This window comes from Pseudophryne corroboree, chromosome 10 (genome assembly GCF_028390025.1).
Source record: "Pseudophryne corroboree isolate aPseCor3 chromosome 10, aPseCor3.hap2, whole genome shotgun sequence".
Taxonomy (NCBI): Eukaryota; Metazoa; Chordata; class Amphibia; order Anura; family Myobatrachidae; genus Pseudophryne; species Pseudophryne corroboree.
Window position 1 is genome coordinate 202,448,077 of NC_086453.1, and position 22,367 is coordinate 202,470,443.

Genomic DNA, 22,367 nt, shown 5'->3' on the forward strand with positions numbered 1-22,367 from the left:
TCTTCACTGAGGTAACGCACAGCAGTAAAGCTGTGCGCCATTGCTCCCATACACCTCACACACGGCAGTCACTGTAAGGGTGCAGGGCGCAGGGGGGGCGCCCTGGGCACCATATAAACCTCTCTTTGGCAAAAATAAATATATATACAGCTGGGCACTGTATATATGTGTATATATATATATATATATATAAAGAGCCCCCGACAATTTTTACTGTATTTGAGCGGGACAGAAGCCCGCCGCAGAGGGGGCGGGGCTTCTCCCTCAGCACTCACCAGCTCCATTTTCTCCACAGCACAGCTGAGGGGAAGCTCCCCGGACTCTCCCCTGCTTATACCACGGTAGAAAGAGGGTTTTAAAGAAGAGGGGGGGCACACAATTAGGCGCATATATATATGTGAATACAGCGCTACTGGGTAAACATAAAATTATTGTGTTTTTTTCCTGGGTCATATAGCGCTGGGGTGTGTGCTGGCATACCCTCTCTCTGTCTCTCCAAGGGCCTTGTTGGGGAACTGTCTTCAGATAAGAGGATTCCCTGAGTGTATGGTGTGTCGGTACGCATGTGTCGACATGTCTGAGGTAGAAGGTTCTCTTAGAGAGGAGCGGGAGCAAATGAATGTGGTGTCTCCGCCGACACCTGACTGGATGGATATGTGGAATGTTTTAAGTGCTAATGTAAATTTATTGCACAAAAAGATTAGACAAAGCTGAAGCTTGGAAACAGACAGGGAGTCAACCCATGCCTGTCCCTATGTCGCAGGGACCTTCAGGGTCTCAAAAGCGCGCACTATCCCAAATAGTTGACACAGATACCGACACGGATTCTGACTCCAGTGTCAACTACGATGATGCAAAGTTACAGCCAAAATTGGCTAAATGTATTCGATATATGATTATTGCAATAAAAGATGTTTTGCACATCACAGAGGAACCCCCTGTCCCTGACACGAGGGTACACATGTATAAGGGAAAGAAACCTGAGGTAACCTTTCCCCCCCTCACATGAGTTGAACGAATTATGTGAAAAAGCTTGGGAATCTCCAGACAAAAAACTGCAGATTCCCAAAAGGATTCTTATGGCGTATCCTTTCCCGCCAACGGACAGGATACGGTGGGAATCCTCCCCTAGGGTGGACAAAGCCTTGACACGCTTATCCAAAAAGGTAGCGCTGCCATCCCAGGATATGGCTAACCTCAGGGATCCTGCTGACCGCAAGCAGGAGGTTACCCTAAAGTCCATTTACACACATTCTGGTACCTTACTCAGACCGGCAATTGCGTCGGCCTGGGTTAGTAGCGCTGTAGCAGCATAGACAGATACCTTATCAACAGAGATTGAGACCCTAGATAAGGAGAATATTTTATTGACCCGAGGGCATATAAAGGATGCTGTCCTATATATGAGAGATGCTCAAAGAGACATTAGTCTACTGGGTTCTAGAATAAACGCTATGTCGATTTCTGCTAGACGAGTCCTATAGACCCGGCAATGGACAGGTGATTCCGACTCAAAAAGGCATATGGAGGTTTTACCTTACAGGGGTGAGGAATTGTTTGGGGAAGGTCTCTCGGACCTGGGCTCCACAGCTACAGCTGGTAAATCGATTTTTTTGCCTTATGTTCCCTCACATCCTAAGAAAGCACCACATTATCAAATGCAGTCCTTTCGATCACAGAGAAACAAGAAAGTACGAGGTGCGTCCTTTCTTGCCAGAGGTAAGGGCAGAGGGAAAAAGCTGCACAACACAGCTAGTTCTCAGGAACAGAAGTCCTCTCCGGCCTCTACAAAATCCACCGCATGACGCTGGGGCTCCGCTAAAGGAGTCCGCCCCAGTGGGGGCACGTCTTCGAATTTTCAGCCACATCTGGGTTCACTCGCAGGTGGATCCCTGGGCAATAGAAATTGTTTCTCAGGGTTACAAGCTGGAATTCGAAGAGGTGCCTCCTCGCCGGTTTTTCAAATCGGCCCTACCATCTTCTCCCCAGGAAAGGGAGATAGTGTTAAATGCAATTCACAAATTGTATCTTCAGCAGGTGGTGGTCAAGGTTCCCCTGCTTCAACAAGGAAGGGGATATTACTCGACCCTAATTGTAGTCCCGAAACCGGACTGTTCGGTCAGACCCATATTAAATTTAAAATCCCTGAACCTATACTTGAAAAGGTTCAAGTTCAAGATGGAATCGCTAAAAGCGGTCATCGACAGCCTGGAAGGGGGGGATTTTATGGTATCTTTGGACATAAAGGATGCATACCTTCATGTTCCCATTTATCCACCTCATCAAGCGTACCTGAGATTTGCGGTACAGAATTGTCATTACCAATTTCAGACGTTGCCGTTTGGTCTCTCCACGGCCCCAAGACTTTTCACCAAGGTAATGGCGGAAATGATGGTGCTCCTGCGCAAGCAAGGTGTCACAATTATCCCGTACTTGGACGATCTCATAAAAGCGAGATCAAGAGAGTGGTTGCTGAACAGCGTCTCACTTTCACGTAAGGTGTTACAGCAACACGGCTGGATTCTCAATATCCCGAAGTCGCAGTTGGTTCCTATGACTCGTCTGACTTTCTTGGGCATGATTCTGGATACGGACCAGAAAAAGGTTTATCTTCCGATAGAAAAGGCCCAGGAACTCATCACTCTGGTCAGGAACTTATTGAAACCAAAACAGGTGTCAGTGCATCACAGCACTCGAGTCCTGGGAAACAAGTGGTCCGGGTCACATCTACAGATTCATCAGTGATCACGATGTCCCCCAGGGCCAGAGTATCTCTCCTGTGGAGGCTGCAGAGTGCTCACCCTCTAGAGGGCCGCAGGTTCGGCATTCAGGACTGGATGCTGGTAACCACGGACGCGAGCCTTCGAGGTTGGGGAGCAGTCACACAGGGAAGAAATTTCCAAGGTCTTTGGTCAAGTCAAGAGACTTGTCTTCACATCATTATCCTGGAACTGAGGGCCATATACAACGCCCTACGTCAAGCGGAGACCTTAATTCGCTACCAACCAGTTCTGATCCAGTCAGACAACGTCACCGCAGTAGCTCATGTAAACCGCCAAGGCGGTACAAGGAGCAGGGTGGCGATGGCGGAAGCCACCTGAATTCTTCGCTGGGCGGAGAATCATGTAAGCGCACTGTCAGCAGTGTTCATTCCAGGAGTGAACAACTGGGAAGCAGACTTCCTCAGCAGGCACGACCTGCATCCAGGAGAGTGGGGACTTCATCAGGAATTCTTCGCACAGGTTGCAAGTCGGTGGGGACTGCCCCAGATAGACATGATGGCGTCCCGTCTCAACAAAAAGCTACAGAGGTATTGCGCCAGGTCAAGAGACCCTCAGGCAGTAGCTGTAGACGCCCTAGTGACACCGTGGGTGTTCCGGTCGTTCTATGTATTTCCTCCTCTTCCTCTCATACCCAAGGTGTTGAGAATAGTAAGAAAAAGAGGAGTGAGAACAATCCTCATTGTTCCAGATTGGCCACAGAAGGACCTGGTATCCGGATCTGCAGGAAATGCTCACAGAAGATCCGTGGCCTCTTCCTCTAAGACAGGACCTGTTGCAACAGGGGCCCTGTCTGTTTCAAGACTTACCGCGGCTGCGTTTGACGGCATGGCGGTTGAACGCCGGATCCTAGCGGAAAAGGGTATTCCGGATGAGGTCATTCCTATGCTGATAAAGGCTAGGAAGGACGTGACATCTAAACATTATCACCGTATATGGCGAAAATATGTTTCTTGGTGTGAGGCCAGGAATGCTCCTACGGAAGAATTCCACCTGGGCCGCTTCCTTCACTTCCTACAAACTGGAGTGAATTTGGGCCTTAAATTAGGCTCTATTAAGGTTCAGATTTCGGCCTTATCCATTTTCTTTCAAAAAGAATTGGCTTCTCTCCCAGAAGTACAGACTTTTGCGAAGGGAGTGCTGCATATTCAGCCTCCTTTTGTACCTCCGGTGGCGCCTTGGGACCTTAACGTGGTGTTAAGTTTCCTTAAGTCACACTGGTTTGAACCACTTAAAACGGCGGAGTTGAAATATCTCACTTGGAAGGTGGTCATGTTATTAGCCTTGGCTTCGGCTAGGCGAGTGTCAGAATCAGGCGGCTTTATCACATAAAAGCCCCTATCTGGTTTTTCCATATGGATAGAGCGGAATTGTGGACCCGTCCACAATTCCTGCCAAAAGTGGTCTCATCCTTTCATATGAACCAACCTATTGTGATGCCTGTGGCTGCACATGACTTGGAGGATTCCGAGTCCCTTGATGTGGTCAGGGCTTTGAAAATGTACGTGGCTAGAACGGCTAGAGTCAGAAAAACAGAAGCACTGTTTGTCCTGTATGTAGCCAACAAGATTGGCGCCCCTGCTTCAAAGCAGACTATTGCTCGCTGGATCTGTAACACGATTCAGCAGGCGCATACTACAGCGGGATTGCCGTTGCCTAAATCGGTTAAGGCCCATTCCACTAGGAAGGTGGGCTCTTCTTGGGCGGCTGCCCGAGGGGTCTCGGTACTACAGCTGTGCCGAGCTGCTGCTTGGTCGGGTTCAAACACATTTGCAAAGTTCTATAAGTTTGATACCCTGGCTGAGGAGGACCTCCTGTTTGCTCAGTCGGTGCTGCAGAGTAATCCGCACTCTCCCGCCCGTTTGGGAGCTTTGGTATAATCCCCATGGTCCTTACGGAGTCCCCAGCATCCTCTAGGATGTAAGAGAAATTAAGATTTTAAACCTACCGGTAAATCTTTTTCTCATAGTCCGTAGAGGATGCTGGGCGCCCGTCCCAGGTGCGGACTACTTCTGCAAGGCTTGTATATAGTTTTGCTTACATAAGGGTTATGTTATAGTTTTCATCAGTCTTGGACTGATGGTATGTTGTTTTCATACTGTTAACTGGTTAATATATCAGAAGTTATACGGTGTGATTGGTGTGGCTGGTATGTATCTTGCCCTTGGATTAACAAAAATCCTTTCCTCGTACTGTCCGTCTCCTCTGGGCACAGTTTCTCTAACTGAGGTCTGGAGGAGGGGCATAGAGGGAGGAGCCAGTGCACACCCAGATCTAAAGTCTTTCTTAAAGTGCCCATGTCTCCTGCGGAGCCCGTCTATCCCCATGGTCCTTACGGAGTCCCCAGCATCCACTACGGACTATGAGAAATAGAATTATCGGTAAGTAAATTCTTATTTTTTGTGTGATTTTGTTGTCAGCACATTCAACTATGTAAAGAACAAAGTATTTAATAATAATATTTCATTCATTCAGATCTAGGATGTGTTATTTTGGTGTTCCCTAATTTTTTTGAGCAGTGTGTGTGTGTGTGTGTATGTGTATATATATATATATATATATATATATATATATATATATATATATATATATATATATATAGGCTGCCCCGGAGGAAGGTGGCAATACCACTGAAACGATATATGGGGTCATTCCGAGTTGATCGCTAGTTGCCGTTGTTCGCAGCGCAGCGATCAGGCTAAAAATCAGCACTTTTGCGCATGTGCGACGTTCTTTCACAAAAGCCGATGTAGTTTCACACAAGGTCTAGCGACGCTTTTCAGTCGCACTGCTGATCGTTGAGTGATTGACAGGAAGTGGGTTTTTCTGGGTGGTAACTGGCCGTTTTCGGGGTGTGTGTGAAAAAACGCAGGCGTGCCAGAGAAAAACGCAGGAGTGGCTGGAGAAACGCGGAAGTGGTTGGCCGAACGCAGGGCGTGTTTGTGACGTCAAAACAGGAACTAAACAGTCTGAAGTGATCACTAGCTAGGAGTAAGTCTCGAGCTACTCAGAAACTGCACAATCTTTTTTTGTAGCAGCGCTGCGATCCTTTCGTTCACACTTCTGCTAAGCTAAGATACACTCCCAGAGGGTGGCGGCTAAGCGTTTGCACTGCTGCTAAAAGCAGCTAGCGAGCAAACAACTCGGAATGAGGGCCATATTCGGCTTTATGATGGGGAACCGATCTAATGAGTTGCAGTACTAAGGAATGGGTGATTATGCACATACCCACATTATTGACTGCAATATTATGAATGCATGAACTCAATTGCGATGCATTTTTTTTTTAATGACCTAATGGAATTAAATATTTTGCATATGATTGGTGTGCTGGCTAGCCGTGGTTTATCCTGTGCCCACAGTGGCCCGGGAGGGCATGGACTACATGATTTTATATGTTGAGCCCTTGCAAACCGTACATCATTTGCAGAGTACGAGTTCTAGTGATCATGGATAACTGTTGTAACCATAGTTTACTTTTATAACACACATATCTTGCCTCTTTTTATGGATAAAACCTATATGCCATGGTTGCCACCTATTCTAATGGTTTGATAGCACTTATATACTGTATTAGTGGTATGATTTCCCCATGTATTAGTAGTCTGATAGCACCTATGCAAGTGTCTGATAGCTCCTATACTAGGGTTCTGGTAGCATTTATACAAGTGGCTCCTGTACTAGGGTTCTGGGAGCACCTATACTAAGGAACTGATAGCACCTGTGCTAAAGGTATGATAGGACTTGTGCTAGTGGTCTGATAGCTCAGGTAGAAGTAACGGTCTAGTAGCACCTGTACTCATGGTCTGATAGCTGATGTATTATGTGGTCTGACAGCCCATGTACTAGCGCTATAATAGCCCACATAGTTGTTGCCTGATAGCACCTGTATTCATGATCTAATTGCCCGTGTACTTAGGGGTTTGATTGCACCTGTACTAGAGGTCTTATGCCAACTGTACTCATGATCTAATAGCCCATTTACTAGGGGTCTAATAGCACCTGTAGTAGGGAGTCAGATGGCTTCTGTAGTAGGATTCTATTAGCTCCTGATCTAGGGGTCTGGCCTATACTGAGAGCAGTATCCAATTAACCACAAAATAGTAATTAGATTTTTGCCCGATGATCATTTTCGGGCTATCCAATTATTGCCCGTTTTTATCGGAAGATAAATGTCCCGTTTCCGGGCGAAAAACACCTGTGATCCAGGATATATACCCGTACCTATAACCAGTTTAAAGGCGGGTTATCAGGCATTTTGTTTTGTGTGCCTCACGTATAATTCCAGATAACTGCTGGCATCAGGCCTAATAGGATAATAGGTTAATTGGATACCGCCCTAAGGGTCTGATAGCACCTGTACTGTCCTAATGGTCCGATAAACTATACTAAGGGTCTGATTAGATTTATATTAGTCTCTTGACTACAGATGACAGTGATACATTGGCAGACTATCGGACATAATGCTCTGTTTTTCCTGCAGACATGAAGCTGGCTGGTTTCATGTGATCTCCCTGTGATCTTCTGACCTCTTTTCCTTTTCTCCTCAGTTGGTGAAACTATGCAGCGGGATGTTAGAGGCCGGCAAGACCTACCTTACAACCAATAAGCACTTTGTTAGCGGCATCCGAGATCTGTCCCAGCAGTGTAAGAAGGATGAGATGATTTCAGTAAGTACTGAGATGAGATGGAGATAATTTATGGTATACTGTATGTTACTAGGTAGCTAAGGTCTATCAATAATGTTCCCCAGATGTAGGCTTTCATTGCTAACGTTGTTGGTAACCATATGTATCGCTAAGCAAGTGTCTCCACATCTTTCTTGGTAATGAGGGCCCAGATTGATACAGTACTAATGATGCTGATGGGTTATCATGGCAGAATAAGATTGCTCTAATAATTACTAGAAATCAGATTTCCTTTCTGAAGATTAGCCTTTGCACAGCAATGTGGTATACCCAAAGAGCAGAGTGTGTTCACTTCTGCAAGGTGGCCAGTTTTTATGCAGACTTAGTGGAAATGCAAATTATTTTTAGCAGAGTGGATGTCTATGTTCAGCTCAATGCAGAGAAATATGTGGGAACTGGATCAGTATGATTTACCTACAATCACAATCCCGACAACAATTGACCGATTGTCAAAATATCGACAAGGTCAAGATACCGACATGGTCAAAATACTGACATTTAAAATGTCGACAGATCAAAAAGTTGACACAAGGTTTTTTTAATTGTTGTTGTGTATGTCGACATAGGTCGACATGGACACCGTATAAGTGTACCGCGCCCCTCCCCCCTGAATCCTGACCTTGTTTGGCAATTATATCAGAGCATAGTTCCTGTGGCTCTGATCCGTTACGCAGCACAGTGGTCCGTAGTCAAAGTTTTGCATATCAACGCATCTAATCCTCATTTACTTTTCTTTTTCAGGAGTGTCTGGACAAATTTGGGGATAGCCTGCAGGAAATGGTTAACTACCACATGGTAAGAACTTTGAGGGGAAATTATACTAAAATGACCTACAGTGATATAAGCTGTTGCAGTCCATGTCTGCAAACAAATAAGGTAAAAATGTTGAGTATTGATGCATATTTTATTATCTTGTTTTTACATTATATAGAGCTCTATCTCTTGCTTAAATCCATAGTAGCAATTTTTGTGTCTGTCCAGCTCTGGCTGAACTACATCTCCTTGGATGCCCTACTGGCCACTGGAAAAAGCAGATTTGGTAACAGCAATGCTTCATTAGAGGTGCAGCTGAGCAACACCTGCGGAATGCAGATAATAGCATTATTCCATTTTTAGCAGCAACTGGGGTTAAACGGGCAAGTAGAATTGTGTGCTTATTTAAAGCACTCATCTCATTTGCCTGTTGAGACTGGATTATTCCAGGGATTGCATAGCACATCTGCTCTCCCGGCTGGGTGTTGCATAATCTAAGTGACTGTGGAGCCAGATGTTGCATTGTGCACAACCCAGGAAATGAGAGATGATCGTGTCATCACTTTCCAGTTTTTCACCCTAGATCAGACAATTTACAGTTTAAGGAAACCCAGAGATAAATCTTAAAAGGAATCAAGTTGATTGTATTTAAAACTGACTATCTGGCTGTTCGGAAGACTTGTCAGGGCAGAGAAAGTTGTAAAAGCCGTTACACTTATAACTGTCTCCATTACATAAGAAGTAGTGTACCCCATATAATAAAAATAAGGCTTTTGAAGGTCATAGGGAAGGATATCCGATTATAGCGATGTACTCTTTATCACCAATTACAGTACACAGTCTACGCTGATTATCCCGCACCTCTCTCTCTCTCTCTCTCTCTCTCTCTCTCTCACTGAGTTCGGTATGTAAAACAGTCTGTCGGGATGCCGGTGGTCACATGACCAACAGCGGTATCCTGACACTGAAAATCCCGACACCGGACAAGGTAAATATTTTAACCCTCCCCTACCCTCTTCCTCAAGGGTTGGCAGCTATGGTTAAAGCTCCAGGGACAGTGGCTACTGCTGACACTTGGGGGGGTGTCAGGGTGTCGGGGCTATAGCTAACCCCCTCCCCTCAGTGCCTAACACTAAACCCCCTTCCCCCATGTCCTAACCCGTTCCTCCACACTTACCTTTGGGCTTTCAGTTTTCCGGCGCTGGTCTTTGGAGTGGTGTTGGAATTCCAGCATTGGTCACATGACTGCCGGCATCCTGCTGCTGAACGCATCCCATCTCTCGCTCTAGTTACATATATATCTTTGTGCATATGTAGATAAATTGTCAGGATTGCTGGATAACATTGGTTGCCAAAGGAAAACATATTATATGTATATGTAGTTTTCACTCTAGGATTTTTTAGGGCATGGTGCTGAGGGCACTTTCATTTTGAATGGCACATTTTACCTGCGCCGGAGTGTTCTTGCATGAAAGGGGCATGGCCTCATGGCACGCTCTTTTTCCATCACTCCCAAAGGCTCTCTCCACACTCTGAACAGATGCGGGACTGTCTTGCTGAAAACGGGACAGTTGGGAGGTATGCTAGAGCTGTGTGCCTTATGAGCATGGGGCACTAAAGTGTAGCATTATATTAAATGTAATATTTAAACTCTTTGACATTTGACCATCCCACATGTCCCATCAATGCTCCTCACACCATCTGTACTAGTGTTCATTCTAGAAATCCCTACTGTTCACTGTAGAGGACACAGATGACATGTAACACTACTCCCTGACCATTTCTTCTCTCTGCCCCGCTATGGTATCCCCTGGAACACTGCTGGTCACAGACTCCTGATAGATCATGGCAGTGGATAACGAAGAGGACGCCGCCTGGGGGAGGAGGGCCGGACTCTTAGGCCGCAGCTTCAAGATGGTGGAAGCTGCAAACCTGGTGACGTCAGCGGGCAAGGAATGGGAGAGGAGCATGGTGGAACTGGAGTGAGGGGGAGCACAGTGGTTGGAGGGGAAATGTGCAAGCTACACACAGTTAGGGCCATGGTGGGATTCTAACCCATGAACCTCGGTGCTATGAGACAGTAATGCTAACCATTACACCATACGTACCTTCTAATCACTTATACAGCTGATACGTATTTGGAAAAAACTTGTCCAAACTAAATGCAACACAAGAAAATGATGGGTGATAGAAATTAGTTGATACCACATTTTGGTACATCCTTCACCTTCTCTCCCTCCTGTGTCCCATGTCTCTGAGGGCAGCCTTTGTGGACAACATTCACATGCTGCAGAAACACAGAGGTCCTGCCTCTCTCTTCCTTGGACAGTTTCACCATTATTTGTCTTGCGCTTTGCTTTGGAACACATTGAGAGAAATGTGTGACTGGGGTGAGCCCCAAGGCTTACACTTTAAACACAATTTGTGCTTCAAAGTCACTGTCAGAGTGTTTACAGTCAGCTACTGTGAAGACATATGTGTACCTACCAAGACTTACCGCACTTACAACAACAACAACAACAACAACAACAAGCCCTGGTTCAACGCCCAGCTCAGGCAACTTCGTCGGGCCAAAGAGGAGGCCTATAGCAGCGGTGACAGAGCACTATACAACCGAACTAGGAACCCTCTGACTAAAGGAATCAGGCTAGCAAAAAAGCGGTTCTCGGACAAGCTGACAAACAATCTCTCCACCAATAACCCCGTATCTGTATGGAAAGGAATGCAATCCATAACTAACTACAAGAAAACATCGAAGTCCACCACCATGCACCAAGACTTAGCAGACGAACTGAACCACTTTTATTGCAGGTTCGCAAAAGAAGTTCCCTGCAACCCAAGCAATCACCTCAACGATGCACCGAACACAGACGGCCAACTCCAGGCACTGCAAGTCGCCCAAGAAGAGGTGGAGGCATTGTTCAAAAGGGCCAAACCCAGGAAAGCTCCGGGTCCTGACGGAGTGTCACCATCTGCCCTAAGAGCATGTGCGGGTCAGCTCAGCCCTCATAGTCACCAAGATCTTCAACAATTCGCTGGAGCTACAGAAAGTCCCTTCCTACCTCAAAAGGTCTACTATCGTCCCAGTCCCCAAGAAACCCTCTATCATGAACCTGAATGACTACAGGCCGATAACACTGACGTCTGTGGTCATGAAAACGTTTGAGCGTCTGGTTTTGAATCATCTGAAAACTGTGACTGGCCCCCTACAGTTCGCCTATCGATCGAATCGGTGTGTCGAGGATGCAGTCAACTTGGGCCTGCACCATATGCTACAGCACCTAGACATTCCCGGTACCTACGCGAGGGTCCTGTTTGTCGATTTTCAGCTCGGCCTTCAATACAATCGTCCCCAGCATCCTCCACCCCAAATTACTTCGCCTAGGGCTCCCAGAAGCTACCTGTTCCTGGATAGTAGACTTCCTGACAGATAGAACACAGGTGGTGAAAGCGGGGGAATTTACCTCTCAAGCGCGGTCCATTAGTACAGGGGCCCCTCAGGGCTGTGTCCTCACCCCTGCTCTTCTCCCTGTGCACAAATGACTGCACCTCAGAGGCGCAATCAGTAAAGATCATCAAATTCGCCGATGACACCACCATCATCGGCCTCATCAAGGACAGGGACGAATCGGCCTATAGACAGGAAGTAGACCGGTTGGCCCAGTGGTACACCCACAACAACCTTGCGCTCAACCCCCCTCAAAACTGTTGAGATGATAGTGGACTTCAGGAAGAAGTCAGCTAGTGCACCTCCGCTAACAATTGCTGACAGTGTGGTATCGCTAGTGGACTCCTTCAAGTTTCTAGGGACCACAATCTCCCGGGACCTTAAATGGGGGTCCAACGCTGACGCCACTGTCGGGAAAGCGCAGCAGAGGTTGTTCTTCCTCGGGCAACTAAGGAAGTTCATCCCACAGAAGCTTCTGCTCCTCTTCTACTCCGCTATTGTGGAGTCGGTACTGTGCTCCTCGATACTAGTATGGTACAGCTCCGCCAGCGCGAGGGACAGATGCAGGCTCCAAAAGGTGGTCAGAACCGCAGAGAAGATCATCAGGGCCGACCTGCCCTCAGTCCAGGACCTGTACCTGTCCAGAGCTAAAAAGGGAGCAACGAAGATACTAAAGGACCAGCTACATCCCGGCCACAGCATATTTAACTTGCTTCCTTCAGATAGGCGTTACAGGGCCGTCCCCGCCTGGTCCACCAGAAGTCTCAAAAGTTTCTTCCCACAAGCGGTCCGCCTGCTGAACTCCTGAACATTGACTGACTAGATGTACATGTAACTAACAAGTGTCCCTACGGCATACCTATCTGTATGACTTTACTTGCCCCCCGACCTGCTTATCTGTTACCTACTTGGCTGTTGTATAGCAAACCGAAGACATTCCTAGTATATGCAAGTATACCTGTCCAATAAAGCTGATTCTAATTCTAAATCAGATGACCTCACTGAGCCTCCCCAGTCCCCACTAATTAGTGTTAGCCTGTTATTTATAACACTTCTTACTAATTAAAAGGATGTTATACTTAAACACTGTATATTTCCTCTGAATAAGCAAAGGGATGGCCATATCTGTGACAATGACATCAACTCATCAAACGCTTACAAGAGCAAACCGGTGTATTTCCATTGTCCATAGTTACTTTAGCTATTGTGTAATAATACACCTCTGAGGAAACCGCCACCCACAAAGGCGGAGAAACGCATGAGGTGACCCAAATAACGTCAGGTGGAACGCATCAGAAGCTCCGAAAAATCCCCAAGTCGTGGCACGCGACCAAGCGCTCCCTGCCTCCTCGCACGCCGCCAGCGTGTTTCAGCTCAGCCGGAGACACCGTACCGCAGCAGAGTGGAGGGTAAGCATTGCCCATACAAGTGTCATGCCGGGAAACAAGTGACTATCAAGCTCATCAGCATGGTTTTTCATTACACTGTTGCTCATATGAAGCTGTTCTATACTAATGAATACTACAATAAATAACAACACAGGACTGTGACCTTATCTGATATTTCCAATTGAGCACTTTATAGCAGCTTAAAGACTAATACTGATGCAAAATTTCCTTGGAGGAAAAAATCTTATTTGCTTATCTAATTAAGATTGCATGAAAAGGGGGCGTGGCCTGGCTGGCAATGGGGACAGAAGCACCTCACATGAGCTCCTGCTATCCAAGGGCTTAAAAACCGAAATTACCCCCCTAATAGTGCCCTGGTGCCACCTCCACATACCTTGCTGCCTCTGCCATCAGTGGCTTATCAGGGGGAAACGAGCTGCGGAGTCGGGAGGTGGCCTTGGCTGCCTTCGCGGATTGCGGCCTTCCCCCCCCTGGTGAAGCCGGGGCCTCGATTTTGGCGCCTTGCGGGGCTGGGCTCCGGAGCTGTCCGCGGGAGCCGGGAATCCTCCTTCAGCCCATCCAGACCTCCTGTTCCGGCCTGCGGTGACCTCGTCCTCCCCCCGTGGGCCCCTCCAGCGGAGCTGTGTGGCCGACGAGCCGGGCTTGCGACCTCCGTCTACCTCCGGCCGCCGCGGCCTACTACGCGCCCTGCAGCCGGGGCCTGGAGTCTGGGGATACCCCGGCCGAAAGCTCCGGGACCGGAGCGCGGCCGCGCCGGACCTCCCAGGACCCCGGATCTTCCTTCCCTGGCGTGGCTGAGCACCCCTTGACACCGGGAGAGAGTCTCAGCACCTCCACCGGCCCCACAGGAGATATCTGAGGAGTGCAGGCTGCCCTCTGTGTGCTGCGGCGGCCATCTTGGATTCCTGGGTCATAGGCTGGAGGGAGCTGTACACACCTACGGGAAGCTCTGAAAGGCTGTATAACACGTCCAGCGGGCTGACTTACCTTCAATGTCCAGTCTACTTAAAAGGTGGTGAGTACTTGTTGCTGCCACAGCAACCATTCCCGATCTGCACCCCTGCCCCATAGAATCCTGTGACACGAGACCGGAACCACCATTTTGCTTTCTGGCATTCCGGCAGGGTGAAGATAAATTGCATTATACCACACATTCCTTACCCTTGCAGGCTCACAGATTCTGCCTGCATTGCTGCCCACAGTGGCGACAACCATGAAAGAGCTTTAATACCCACGGGGTACGCCAGGGCCACAGGATGAAGGGTTAAGCCGCAATCTACCCCGACATCAGAGCTGACGCCTGGGAGAGCCCCGGCCCCGATGCTATGACACCCGGATCTATATGTTCCCGACCCATTCTCAAGATGAGTTAACGCAGGATAATAAAATGCTACAAGTGCCATAACTAAGTAGTTTGACTCTATTTATAACGCTCTGGCACATTGTCCCCAACTCAGCGGTTAGGACATCTGAAGACGACAAATTTATCCCCCTCTGGAGGCCGCTACGGTGAGCAACTTGATCTACAATAACAGAAATCAGGAACACGAAATAATCTTGAATACCGATCAACTTCTGCGATCCTGATAAGACACCCTCCTCCACCCCCCGACCTTCCTGGGGCTTCCATTACTCACTCCACCAGCCGCATAGGAGACCGGTGCGAAATTAAAACAGTCAACAGCCTGACCTCCCCGGACTATCCGCTTATCACTCGGACCCTGAACTGTGTCCCCTCGTCAACAATTTTTTCATCCCCTTTTCTTTTACACCTCCACCGTCATCCCCCCCCCCCCCCCCCATTTTTGTACATATAAGCCACTATGTCCAAAAATAAAAAAGCAACACAAGCCCCGACTAATTTCTTTGGCTCAAAATCCAAGGGCCCGCAGAACCCCAACATGTCCGCAGGCTCCCCCCCCTCTCCGTGCTCATCGGAAATAGGTATCGACCCTCAGATACAGGCGGTCATGTCGAGCCTATTGGAGGGGGAACAATCTGCGTTCAAGCAGGAACTCTCGAACGCCATAGCTGACTTTAAATCGGACCTTACAGCCCTCGGCAATCGAACGGACACATTGGAGACTAAGACGGACGATCTCTGTCGCTCCCAACACCGCCTTGACAGCGAGCTCACTAGATTGCACGAAGAAATGGAGAGCCTCAAAGAGCGACAAGAGGACCAAGAAAATCGCTCGCGTAGAAATAACCTACGCATACGCGGCGTCCCTGAATCGGTCCTCGTAACATCGCTGCCGTCATTTCTGAGAGAATTCTTCACGCACATAGCACCAGACCTCACAGACGAAGAATGTCTCTGCGACAGGGCACATAGAGTACTTCGTGCAAAACCGTCTCCTGCCCAACCACCCAGGGATGTTATTATCCGTTTCCATTATTTCCGTTCGAAAGAGAAAATTCTGTCCTCCGTTCGAGACTCATCGGAGATTCTGTTTAAGGGTATGCAACTCCAGATTTATCAGGACCTGGCCCCCTCCACGATCCAGAAGCGGCGGGACCTCCAACCGGTCACCCGGGTCCTGCGTCAGCATCAGATCAGATACAGATGGGGATTCCCTTTTCAACTCCACGTCTCGGTCAATAACTTTGTCCACTCAGTCAAGACCTTGAACCAGGGACAAGAACTACTGGCAAAGTTAGATCTCCTCCCAGCATCATCCGTAGCAGATACGGCGACTTCTTCATCCAAAACACCGCACCCTCTCCCACCCCTTCCCGACTGGACGAGGGTGACCCGACAGCGCACTGTGGACAAAGACCCCCCCTGACCTGGGGAGCCCCCCGCCGTGGATCATATGCGTAATGCTGGCGCAACAACTCCGCGCCTCGAACTGAGCCAGAGACGTCGATGATTCGACCTCCATCCATATGCCAGTATCGTAAATATCCTCTGTTATTGCTGTTATAATTAAGTCATACTTGTTTGCACCCCTTTGATTTACCCCCTACCTCCCGCCCCCCCCCACCCCTAAATGTTTTTTTTTTTTTTCCCTCTTCCTCCCTCTTCTCTCCTCCCCCTCCCCCAACCCCTTCCTTCTCCCCCCTTCCCCCTCCCCATCTTGAATTTACGTTTGAAGTTCTTGTTGTCTGGACACAGTTCTCACTGTCCTATATTGTAATATGTCCGAAATAGATAAAAAACGGCCAAAACCAATCCCAACTCTTGTGGCCCGGGCACCCTACGCCCCCCCCCACATGGTACCCTGGTTACCCCCCCATAATCCCTTATTGTTGCTTACAATGTTACTGTTGCAATGCTTTTCCCCTGGCGGTCCCCGAATGGGACCCACAACCTTAGGGATATTTCCCCGCTTGGGGTGTTTCTTTTTCTTTTTCTTCTCTATGTTCCTCTTTCTCTCTCTCTCTTCTGGCGACCTCTGCCTGACCTTCCCGCTCCTTTTCTTGCTTGGCCCAGGGGGGTGGCCCTCTTCTGGCGCGGACGGTGTGTTACTGGACCTTTGGGGCAACTTGCCATACTCCCCCACGTAAATAGCCATGTCCCTTAAAATATTCTCAGCCAATGTAAATGGCCTAAACTCCCCTAGGAGACGCACCGTGTTCCTGAGCGCCTGCAGACGCAAGAAAGTCGACATAGCATTCCTCCAGGAAACACACCTCACCGGTCCCCATACCCAGCTTAAGGGCAAATGGTTCTCCCAGTCCTACTTTGCTTCGGCAGACTGTAAAAAACGAGGTGTGGCCATATTAGTTCGCCGTAACATCCCGTTTACTCACTCTAGGACAGTAACAGACCCAGAAGGACGTTTCCTTATGGTAATGGGTACCCTCCGCTCAATGGCTCTCACACTGGTCTCCACCTATGCCCCCAACCAAGACCAATCCCTGTTTTTCGACTCTCTTTCTAAACGCTTATAACGGGAAGCACAGGGAAGCATTATCATGGGTGGCGATTTCAACACTATAATCGACCCCTTGCTAGATAGATCTGGCCCCCCCCTCACGCCTCTACAACGACCCTTCCTCGGGCCTCCCGCACACTTACCGCCATCATGAAACATCACGGCCTCTGTGACACTTGGCGTTCCCAACACCCTCACACCAAAGATTTCACGCATTTTTCAGCCCCACACCAACACTACTCCAGGATCCACATCTCCTCTGCCCTCGTACCACTGATTACTGACACGGGCATTACACCTCTGTCATGGACGGACCACGCTGGGGTCTATCTCCTCATAGACATATACCGTGCGCCGCGTAAGAGATATAAATGGCGTCTGGACGACTCGCTTTTACAACACCCCTCAGCACTAGAGGAAATCAGACTAGCAATCACACACTACTTCACCGAAAACACATCTCCCGATATCTCGCTTAATGTTCTTTGGGAAGCCCATAAAGCAACAATTCGCGGAGCCTTATTGGCAAAATCGTCAGCTCTTAAGAAAAAAGCCGCGCAGGAGATATCCTCCCTCGAAGCAGAAATAGCCACCCTCCTATCCAAACATAAAGCATCCCCTGACCCTTCCCTGCTCACTCAGATAGATTCCATTCGGGGACAGCTTAACACCCTTCTTTCCAATCGCGCGGCACTGATCCTCCGGAAACTACAACAACGCTTCTATGATAAAATGGATAAAATTGATTCCCTACTGGCCAACAAACTACGTCGCAAGCAAGCGTTGGGTGCAATAGATAAATTGTATTCGTCGCGAAGGGGAACCTACACATATGACCCTGAAGTGATGGCCGAAGACTTTCGTTTGTTTTATAGCTCCCTTTATAACCTACCTGGCCCATCCCAGCAGTCTCCTGAAGAGACTGGGGGAGTGCGCTCATACTTGTCTGATACTCCCCTCCCAACCCTATCGGATTCCCAGTTGGAAGCCCTTAATTGTCGAATCTCGGAGGAGGAGACAATAGCCGCCATACGATCTATGCGCTCATCGGCCGCCCCAGGCCCGGATGGTTTCACAGCCCAATATTATAAACTCTTCGCGAAGGAGCTGACCCCACACTTAACCTCCCTATTTAACGGTATTCTCGAGGGAGCCTCCTTCCTGCCAGAGACCACCCGAGCAGACATAGTGGTAATCCCAAAGCCCGACAAAGACCCGACTAGTTGCCTGAACTACAGACCGATTTCACTACTGAATGTCGACCTGAAGATATACGCGAAAATATTAGCTAATCGTCTGGGACCTTTTGATGCCCGGTCTGGTCCATCCGGACCAGGTCGGCTTCATCCCTGGACGCCAGGCATCTGATAACACTAGAAGGGCCATAGATCTAATATACTCTATTCAAAAAAGGAAATCTCCCTCTCTCATCCTGGCTCTCGATGCGGAAAAGGCCTTCGATCGTATATCGTGGTCTTTTGCCTTTGCAGTCCTTGACAAAATGGGATTCTCCGGAGAATTTCTGGAAGGGATCAAAGCACTTTACCGCTCCCCATCGGCCCAGGTTATGGTTAATGGTGTCTCCTCCTCCAGTTTTGGGATTGCCAACGGTACCAGGCAGGGATGCCCCCTTTCCCCTTTAATTTTCGCACTAGTCATGGAGCCCCTAGCAGCAAGAGTCCGTAACAATAATTCTATTCGTGGAATATCCACAGGTCTATCCGAACATAAGATAGCGTTATATGCCGACGATGTCCTGATCTCCCTCACAGACCCAGCCCAATCTCTCCCCGCCCTCTTATCCGAGATCACCTCATACTCCCAGTTCTCTGGATACAAAATAAATGTTAACAAAACAGAGGTCCTCAACTTTTATATCCCAGCAGCTCTCAAACAGGACCTTCAGAACACCCTCCCATGTAACTGGTACACAAAGAAAATCAAATACCTCGGTGTGTGACCCACCATCACCACCAACTTTTCCAAGCAAATTATCCCCGTTTATTGCAGACAATCAAGGAGGATCTGGTGGAATGGTCCAGCTACTTTATATCATGGATAGGCAGAATTAACTCCGTCAAGATGAGCGTACTCCCCCGACTTTTGTATTTATTTCAAACCCTCCCGATTTATGTCCCTACCTACGTGTTCAAGACCTTACAACGCCAATCCTCCCTTTTTATCTGGAACCATAAGCGTCCCCGGGTTAGACTTAAACTACTACAACGCTCCTCCAGAGGCGGAGGCCTGGGTATTCCGGACTTTAAGAAATATTTCTATGCTGCACAACTTGCTCAATGCGCACAATGGTGCAACGAGGGAGGGACACGAAAGGTCTGGGTGGGGATAGAGGCAGAGGAGACGGGCCTAGCTACATTATCCTCCCTATTGTGGCTCCACCGGAACCAGCGCCCGCGCGCGGCCCTCGCGCACCCCATAGTAAGCCGCTCATTAGCGACATGGGATCTAACAAATAGACGGTTCAGTTTAGCCCCATACCCATCCCCGCTAATTCCGTTATTCCACATCCCAGCCTTTCCTCCAGGCTTGAGTAAGGCCTCGCATACATTTTGGCGCTCGAGTGGTATACTATACGTTAACGATATCACCTCCAATGCTACTTTCCCACAATTCGCAGATATCCGTGAAGGAACAGTAATCCCCTCCTCGGACTTCTTCCGCTACCTACAAATCAGACACTTCCACTCCACCATTACCACTACCCTCCTCCACAGACATTTATCCCCCTTCGAATACATATGCTGGAAACGCACCAATACCAAGGGCCTCATATCAGATATTTACACCTTACTTGACGACTACCCCAATACATCCCAAGCCCCTCACGAAGCGGCATGGGAAAAGGAACTAGGAGTAACTATAGCTAATGAAGACTGGGTAGATATATGGGACAATGCGGCCTCCAGCTCTATCTGTGTGAGAATTAAAGAAAACATCTATAAACTACTCTACCGCTGGTACTATGTCCCTGCCCGTCTACACACTATGTTCCCCAACACACCAGATGGTTGCTGGAGGGGTTGCACGGACAGCGGCTCTTTCTTACACATATGGTGGGCTTGCCCTAAAATTCACAAAATATGGGGTGAACTCATTTACACTACTCTCGCGCTTATTTGACATCTCTATCCCCCATGACCCCCAATACTTCTTGCTGCCTATGTCTCTCCCAAACCTCAATAGACGCCAAAACAAATTATTTTGACATGTAGTTTCGGCAATGACTTGCCAAATTGCCACAGACTGGAAGAACCTGACCCCCTCACCAATGCCGGTGATAATCTCCCGGATATGGTATGTGCACAAAATGGAATATATGACCGCAGTCATACGTAACACCTCGAAACAATTTGACAAAGTATGGTCCCCGTGGCTAAACCTACAACAAGCCTCCTCCCCATTTGTAGCCTGACGCGGTACTCCACGGTCCGGCCCGCCTCCTGCCCCGGAGGGCCCCCCCCCTCACCCCCCCACTACTCCCCCTCCTTCTCTCTCCGACTGGAGGCGCTCAGCCTCACCTGCTTTTCTGTCCCCTTTTTGCTCGATTTCTGAGTATTCTTTTCTTCTCATTGCCTCCGCTGACTCTCTATGACGGAAGGCCATTCCGTTGCCGAGAGTTCCCCATCGCATACAGCTTAATTTTACTCTTTTAAAATTAGGGGAAAACAAAAAAAAAAAAAAAAAGGATCAATTATTTTGTTGTTGTAACAATTTATTGTAACTACATTTGTTCTTTAAACACCCAAATTGTCCGGGTGCTCTGTTACCAATGTAACCTTATTATGATCCACCCAATAAATTGTGTTTAAAAAAAAAAAAAAAAGATTGCATGAAAAGACTGTGCTTTGTTCAAACTAATTACTAACTGACCGGTATTGCATGCAAACTATTAACCTACTCAAAAAATCCAACTGGCCAGAGGTGACATATATATTTTATTTTTTATTGTAATGTTTTTTTGGTAATGTCTATTTATTTTATTGTTTTTTTATAGAATAAAAAATTGTTTTATTAAACCAGCAGCCTGTAATCAAAATGTTATATTTTTGTGCGCTCACACTAAAAATACAAATTTTCTAGGTCTAGTTTCCTATACTTGGAGGATATCCAGATCTTCTTTGTGTGAGCAGCTGTTGTAGCAATATAGGTTATATTGATTATCATTTAATTTTTAGCGCCCACTGTTCATTTGTCTTTTTGTAATAATACATAAATGGCTGCACATGTAACCTATGTTTCTCTTATGTTTTAGAGGATACTATGTTTCTCTTATGTTTTAGAGGATACCACATTAGTACCATGGTGTATAGACTGGTCCACTAGGAGCCTTGGGCACTTTAAGAAATCAGTAGTGGGACTTCCGGTGGGCGGACCTACGGCTGTCCGCATTTTAAACTGAGCTCTCCGTCCCCCTGCTGATTTACAGCCTAATAGTGCGTCTCAGACCCTTAAAATACCCCAGGGCCTGGCGGAGATAGAGGTGGGAAAGAGGGCACCATCACCCCGGCTCCCCACCGCCTCCTTCCCCGGATTTCGAACGCCAGCTGTGGCGTCTGCTGCCCGCAGCCGCCATTTTGTGAGTGGCCGGGCGCCCTGCTCTCCTCCTTCCCCGTCCTACCTGCTGCCTGGGACAAGCAGCGCGGGTGACATCGGGCTGCTCCCTACACCTCTGTGCTCCGGCTCGCGGCAGCGGACGTTGCTAGGCAACGGACCGGAGCTCTGCCCTCCGAGACAAGACGCCGCTTGAAGACGGGTGAGAGCGCCGTGCAGCCCCCCCCCCGCTGCGTCTGCAGCCTCTACCAGCACTTGATCCCTCAGCTGGGCCCACATTGTATACAGGCTACCGGCAGCTTGATCCCTGACACCGCTGGCTGCATCCTACCTGACCTCCTCTATCCTGCTGCCTGAGACCTATCCTAGTGTCTCTCATAGATCACAGGCCCTATATAACTCATAACTGCAGCTCTCCTAATCTGCTCCCCCCAGTCAGAGAGGGAATAAACATACTTCTGGTCCTACAGTCACTGGCTCAGAGTAGACGCCTCCCTTCCACCTGTGCCGGCACTTTTACCAGCGGGGAGAGGAGAGGGACCGCTGATTCTCGCCTGTCTTCCGGGGGTTGCTGTGTGCTGACGCCGCCAGAACATATTCCATAGTGCTCCACTACCATCTGCTGTGGCTGTGTGCTCATAACTCAATTTATTCACTACTCCCTGCAGGGTAGGATATCTGGTATCACCTACTTCTTTACTGTGATGTGACTCCTTTCCTTTTTATTACCATGGATAAATATGTGGCGAAGCCCCAACGAGGCGGTCGCGGAACTGCACCGGCAAAGACCAAGGACACCAGGGCCTCGGCCGCCGCACACGCTAACTCTCCGCCCT

The 22,367-nt window shown here is 48.3% G+C and overlaps 1 protein-coding gene across 1 annotated transcript in view; it reads left to right on the forward strand.

The window, feature by feature from the left end:
• ACAP3 (ArfGAP with coiled-coil, ankyrin repeat and PH domains 3) overlaps positions 1-22,367 on the forward strand; it is a 400,069-nt gene that overhangs the window by 192,952 nt on the left and 184,750 nt on the right. Inside the window, exons 3-4 of the mRNA XM_063943035.1 lie at positions 7,331-7,450; positions 8,210-8,263. Of these exons, the coding sequence (XP_063799105.1) occupies positions 7,331-7,450; positions 8,210-8,263 (174 nt within the window). The remainder of the gene's footprint in view (positions 1-7,330; positions 7,451-8,209; positions 8,264-22,367) is intronic.